Source organism: Sus scrofa, chromosome 7 (genome assembly GCF_054392235.1).
Source record: "Sus scrofa isolate SSC_HxYL_T2T_F1_AM1 chromosome 7, Sscrofa_HxYL_maternal_Yorkshire_Landrace_v2.0, whole genome shotgun sequence".
NCBI lineage: Eukaryota > Metazoa > Chordata > Mammalia > Artiodactyla > Suidae > Sus > Sus scrofa.
Window position 1 is genome coordinate 126,444,398 of NC_139389.1, and position 6,697 is coordinate 126,451,094.

Consider the following 6,697-nt stretch of genomic DNA (forward strand, 5'->3'; position numbering starts at 1 on the left):
AGATGCGAGCTGTGTCTGCAACCTACACCACAGCTCACAGCAACACCAGATCCTTAACCCACGGAGCGAGGCCAGGGATCGAACCCGCAACCTCGTGGTTCGTTTCCGCTGCTCCACGATGGGAACTTCTAGCACTCTTTCAATAGTTTGCAGTAACGGCAGCAGAGAAATTCAATGGCACTTGGTTAAGATCTAGGGGGTAGAAAGTGATTAGAAGATTGATCTCTTCCATAACTAAGTTTGTCTCTTGGGGAAGATGTTTCGGAAGGCAAGTTCATGTGCCCGACGCACAGGGAAGCCAAACAAACCCAAATATCAGAGTTTGGAGCAGAGAAAGGTTTAATTGTCGGGCCCAGCAAGGAGCACGGATGGCTCCTGCCCCTCTCCCCGCCCCAAACCCTGGACTTCCTGCAGGGTCTCAGCAAAGCTTTTGCGATCCATCTGGTCGAGCACACTACTCTGCTTGGCTGATGGTGATTGGATCTTTAGGTGCCAGAAGGTCTGGAGGCTAGGAGCTCACGAGGGTCCAACAGTTAATTTCTCCCACCTGATGGTGGTTTTGCATCTGAAAAACTCAGGATATATGCACCAGCTACTATTGTCTAGGTAATTCAGAGAGGAGCTAAAGCACAAGATATGGGGGAGGGTTCTGCCCGCCCCCCGGCCCCGCCCCCAAAGAGAGGAGAACAATGGGTGTGGTTTTCGTTTCCTGAGAAAACGAAATTTATCCCACTGGCTGCCGGCATATCCCAGGCTGCGTTTCAGTGGGAGTGGCTCCGCTGTAAATATCCTGCCTCAGAACCTCTGAGAACACATCGAAGCTTGGAGTCAGCTCCGTGGTTGCAGAAAATCCGCTTCTCTGGGTAAGACAGAGAAGGGTGGGCAGGGGCTGTTCCCCCCTGTTGCCCCCACCCTTGGGTGGCTGGGGGGCTCAGCGAGCGGAGCGGAGGCATCTGTTTGCATCCACTCCAAGAACTGTCTCATGTTTCTCATCAGAGAGACTGCAATTCCAGAAGCTGGGTTTCCGAGGGAAGGGACTCAAGCCCTGACCTGTCCTTGGGCTCTGGGACTCTGGGAACGACAAATCTGGTCTTTGCCCTGGTTACCCTCAAGCTTTGAGGCAGGGTGGGGTGAGAGAGGAACCAAATCAGAGCCATCTCAGGCCCACGTTTTGTTTCTTTTTGGTTGGTTGGTTTTTGCTTTTTAGGGCCATACCTGCAGCATATGGAGGTTCCCAGGCTAGGGGCTGAATCAGAGCTACAGCCGCTGGCCTACACCACAGCTCCAGCCAACACCAGATCCAAGCCGCATCTGCGACCTACACCACAGCTCATGGCAATGCCGGATCCTTAACCCAATGGGTGGGGCCAGGGACTGAACCTGTGTCCTCAAGAATACTAGTCAAATTTGTTTCCACTGAGCCACGACGGGAACTACCCCCTAGCCCTTTAAAGATGTCTTTCTGTGGTGTTTTATCTTGCATGATTTCTTCTTTTTTTGCCAGGCAAAAGTCTTGTGACCTTGGGCGAATCACTCACCCTCTCTGTGCTAGTGTTTCCTCATCAGAAAATGGGGAGAGTAGTATCAGCCTTCTCGTTGTATTATTGAGGAGACTGCATAAGAACAGGAACCCAGGAGTTCCCATTGTGGCTCAGTGGGTTAAAGACCCGAAGTAGTATCCACGAGGATGCAGGTTCGGTCCTTGGCCTCGCTCAGTGGGTTGAGAATATGGTGTTGCTGCAAGCTGCGGCGTAGGTCATAGATGTGTCTCAGATCTGGCATTGCAGTGGCTGTGATGTAGGCCAGGACTGACTCCTGGCCCCCACACTTCCTCATGCCCTGGGCATGGCCCAAGGGGAAAAAAAAAACTAATTGTTTCTGAGTTCCCAATTTTGGAAACTTTCAAACATGCTCCATGGACATCTGAGGGAGTTCTAGAAATCTGCTTCTGTTTCAGGAAGAAGGAAGCAGCTTACCTCGGGGAAACATACTCTCCCCGATTGCCATCTTCCCCTCACACACAGGTCCTTCTGTAACCCCAGCCCTGGTCCTTGGGCCCTCCCCAGGCCTGCCTCCTCCACAAGCTCAGGGCAGCCTCTTTACCCCGCTGGAGCCCCTTGAGATTTTTAGGGGAGTGGGGGGTGACCCCAGTTCTGGTGTCCCCCTCCCCCATCAAAGCTCGACCCTTTCTGCAGGTTCCGTGCTGGTGAATTTCTGTGCCACCATGGCCATGGTAGCCACCCAAGCAGTCTTATCCTCTAGCCTGGCTTCCAAGATACTGGCGACAGGGAGTCTGGCCAAAGCAGGGGGGGCAGCTGTTGGCAGCGTCTTGGCAGGACTTCCTTCAGCAGGTGAGTGTTCCCAATGGGGAGCCAGGGTGGGCACAGGGGATAGTGGCATCGCTGCAGCCTCTCTCCCTCACCTGTCTTTCCCCAGGGACGGCTGCCCTGGCTTTCTCTCTGAGAAAAGCCAGAGGGAGGTGGGACCCTGGAGGGGGTGGGGGGCCATGGGGCATCTGGGCCCCTCCCCTCTCCTACCACAGAGGCCAGGGCCCCTGCCGCTGAGCCCCACTCTCTGGCTCTCACTTGTCCTGCCTCATCTCCAGAACTCACCCCCTTTAGGATTTTACCGAAGGGTCCAGTCAGCTTTTGGTAAGTTTGTCCTGCTGGATCTCAGATCCAGGGTGTGGATTTGAACACAATTCTTCAGTTCCGGCCCCTTTTCTTCATTAGTTCTTAGAGGCCCTCTCTCTGCTTCTGTTTATTTATTCTCTCTGTGTATCTTCCCTTTTGCCTGTGGTTCGGTTCCCCCCTCTCAAAGGCAACCTTTCTAACATGTTGAATGCATGTCTATTTTTCATATATATTTTGGCAAAAGGGGTGTTGTTTGCATCTGCTTTAATTTATATATAGAAGAGTGTATATGTCCTGTTTTATTGTCCCCCCCACCCCCGAGGACTAAGTTTTTGAGATCCATCAGGGGCCCCAGATGAGCCTCTAACCTTTGCTTCTAATCCCCACAAAGTTCTCCCACATGCACCCGTCACTTCACCTTTTTCTCCCCTGGGGTAGACCTTCTGGGTCCTCTGATCTCTGCCAACAGTATGGGATGGAATCCATGACCTCTGCCTGACTTCTGACCTCTGACTCCTGTGTACCCACCCTCTGCTCTTCCTTAGGGCTCACCCTGTCATTCAAGGCTGCCCTAACCGGGGCCGCATCTAGCCTGGGATCCTTGCTGGGGACACTGAGTACTTCCTCCCTGATAGGATCCCCTCCTGTGACTTTGATGGCTTCTTCACTAGGAGGTAGGTGACAGACCCTGTGGTGACAGACGCGCCTCCTTGGACACCTCCCTCTCCCCCCACAGCAACGAGTTCCCTGGTGGCCTAGAGGTTAAGGATTTGGCATTGTCACTGCTGTAGCTCAGGTTCAATCCCAGGCCCAGGAACTTCCATGTACCATGGGCAAGGCCAAAGAAGAGTTCCTGCTGTGGCGCGGTGGGTTAAGAATCCGACTGCAGTGGCTTGGGTCGCTTCAGAGGCATGGGTTCAATCCTCAGCCTGGTGCATGGAGGTTAAGGATCATCGTGGGTTAAAGTTCATGTCATTGCCACAGCTGGGGCGTAGGTCATAGCTGTGGCTTGGATTCGCTCTCTGGCCCGGAACTTCCATATGCCGCTGGTGTGGCCATAAAAAAAAAGGAGGGAACAAAGGAAGAACAGAAAGGGGGGGAGGAAGGGAGGACACAACAAATCCCTATCTGATGGTTGAATTTTCTGGAACAAGGACCTGAAAACCTGTCTCCAGATAACTCTAGGCCAAGGCATGCAAGTCCATTCCAGACAGGTCATCTGACTCCCCAGCAGCCCTTGCCAAGCTCAGGGCTATGAGGTCCAACTTCTCAGGAAGAAGCAGGCAGGGATCCTTCCTTCCTGTGTTTCCTGACCTGGAGCAGCCCTCTCCCCATGGGTGGGCCATGGGCTTGGGGGTGGAGGGGCGGGGCGGCAGTGTGGATCCACTCACAGAATGTTCTTTTGGTTTCCAGCCAAGGCTTCTGTAGCTGTGGCGGGAGGAGGTGAGTGTCCACCAGGAAAGACTGGTTCTCTTCTGTGCCCAGACCCTGGGACTTGGGGAGCAACTGGCCTTGTACCCACCCAAGCATGCCCCAGGTCTCCTGTACATGGTGGGGAGAAGGAATGGGACGGAGAAATGATGAGTTTCCATGGAAACTTGTGGAGGCAGCCCCAGCAGGAACCCCAAATCTATGTAGAGCCTCCACTGCATGACTTTTGGGTGTGGCTTTGAACTCCTCTGAAAAACAGGCCAGGACTGCCCATTCAGGGCTATCTCGAGGGATATAGGATACACAGGATGCGACTTGAGAGTTTAAACATGGAAGCTGCATTAAGGAGAAGCCATTGGCTCAGCAACTCTGGCTTCTGAACGCTCTGTGGTGACCCCACGGAGGCCCAGAACTGGGATCTAAGCAGGGCTCGGAATGTGCTCCTTGCTTATGCAAGACCCTGGCTATGATTTGCTTGTGTTAAAAGATTTCCTCAGTGAAGACAAGAAGCTTGCAACCTCCAGCCCCTCTAAGTTCCAGCATCTCACAAAGGCAGAGGCCGAGGCCTTTCCCCAATCAGAGCCCTGTCCCCAGGGACCCTGCTGCCTTCCCTCTGCCTCCCCACCAGTGCCCCTGACTGCTGACCATGCCTGGAGCCTCTCCCAGACTCAGACTTCACCCCTTCTCTGGGCTCCCTGAAGTCCCCCAAGCTTGACGGGCTGTGTATGTGTGCACATGCTTGTGTGTGTGTGTGTGTGTGTATTGGGGAAGGAGGGTCCTGTCTTCCTCTTAACCCAGCTCCTCTTCCCCTACAGCCCTGGCCGTGGGGGCTGTGCCCGCGGTGCTGGGCGCCGTGGGCTACACGGGGGCAGGAATCACCGCCTCCTCCTTGGCGGCCAAGATGATGTCAGCGGCTGCCATTGCCAACGGGGGCGGGGTTGCAGCCGGCAGCCTGGTAGCGACCCTCCAGTCTGTGGGTAAGTGTCCCTGGCAGCAGGGCTTGCAGTGAGGGTGAGGAAGACACGGACAAGAGCCTCAGAACATCCAGCCTGCATCTCAGCCCCGCCCGTTCCTCTGTCTCCCCTTCCCAGGTCTCTGTGTCTCTCTGGGCTCTTCTGGGGGACGCGTGGGAGGAAAGGAAGGCACACTGGCCTGGGGTCTGCTGGCTTCAGACTGACTGTGGCCAAAGCAGATTTTCTGGGTTAACTGGGGTGTCTCTGCCTCACCTGGGGCTCGGCCTTCTTCCCTAGAAAGCGAGGCGAATCCCAGTTCTGGGTTCCATGCCTTTGGGTACCTGCCTGCGATAGCCACCCCCACCCGCAAACACAGATCCTGGGGTCCAGGGAAAAAGAGAAGGGTGCTGGGTGCGGTCTCTGGGCCTGAGGCCCTCCCGATGGGCCCTAGAGTCTCGGACCCCGCGGTTCTGCCCCGCAAACTGTCCCACTCTGTCTCTGCTTCTCCCCCAGGGGCTGGTGGACTCTCCTTGTCATCCAAAGCCCTTCTGGGCACCGTGGGGTCTGTCCTCCTGACCAAAATAGTGGGCTTGTAATAGCTCCCTGTCACTCCTACTGCAGAGAAGAGGATTTGGTGGGTCCCTGCCCCCCAGCCCAACGCAGTGAGGCACCAGTCCTGGGATGACAAGATGCCAGATGCTACACCCCCCTTGAAAACAAGCAATAAAAATGAGTTGTTGCAATCCCTCTGGATCTCCTCCTTCTTGGTGGGGGAGGGCTCACTTCTCTTAGAGTGACATGGTGTTAGGGTGCCCCGAGCTGGATGAGTCTAAATGTGAGGACTGGAAGCCACCCCTGGAAGCTGTGTGTGACCCCAGATGGGTCACCCCCACCCTGAGACTGCCTTTGCCCCTCTGTAATGGGGTGTTGATCTAAATGACCTCGAAAGTCCCAGCCAGGGTGAGTGTTTGGCTCAGTCCCAGTGCAGAGTCAGGAATGGAATGGGAGGGAGCATCCTACTTGGAGCCTCATTTGCACTTACCCACCCCACCCTCTCTTTCCTAAGTGGCCTGGCAGAGGCTCAGAAAGTGAGGGCCCCTGAATGTCACTGCGTCCTCCCAAAGTCCTGGCCTCCCCCCCACCTCCCCCGCCAACCCCCAAACAGCAAGAAGGAAAACCGAGTTTGTCAGGGGCTCTGCCCTTTCTGCTTCAGGGTCCTGGTCCCTAAATGTCCTTCTCCCCACAGAACAAGGTATTCTAGAAACTTCTCATCACCAGGATGGGTGCCATCCCAGAGCATCAGAAAATTCATTCTTTTGATTCGCTCCTCCTTTCCACAAACTCTTTGAGCATGTGGGTCAGACACCGGGCTGGGCACTAGCTCTGCAGGCCACCCCAGGGCAACAATGTTCTAGACTTTGTGTCCTGACCTCCTTCCCTACCCCACTCATGAAGATGAGGCCTCCCCGTTCCCAGAGGGCCCGTTTCTACTCTGATATTGAGTCTGAGGCCCCTGCCTCTGGGTTCCATGCTTCCGGTATTCGGGTTTGGCCTCTGTAGTAGCAGAATTCTAAGCATGGAGCCCAGTGACCTCAGCCTTGTGCAACCCCTTTGGGTGCAGTGGGTCCTGAAGAAGAAGATATTACTCCTGCGATTATGCTAAGTTATATGACAAAAGGG

At 54.9% G+C, this 6,697-nt stretch overlaps 1 protein-coding gene across 1 annotated transcript; it reads left to right on the forward strand.

The window, feature by feature from the left end:
• Nucleotides 1-814: 814 nt before the first annotated feature.
• ISG12(A) (putative ISG12(a) protein) lies at nucleotides 815-5,760 on the forward strand. Its single transcript, NM_001198921.1, has 6 exons — nucleotides 815-863; nucleotides 2,196-2,351; nucleotides 3,179-3,307; nucleotides 4,047-4,076; nucleotides 4,880-5,041; nucleotides 5,531-5,760. The coding sequence occupies exons 2-6, from the start codon at nucleotides 2,225-2,227 to the stop codon at nucleotides 5,611-5,613; spliced, it is 531 nt and encodes a 176-aa protein (NP_001185850.1). The 5' UTR covers nucleotides 815-863; nucleotides 2,196-2,224; the 3' UTR covers nucleotides 5,614-5,760.
• The last annotated feature ends 937 nt before the right edge of the window (nucleotides 5,761-6,697 follow it).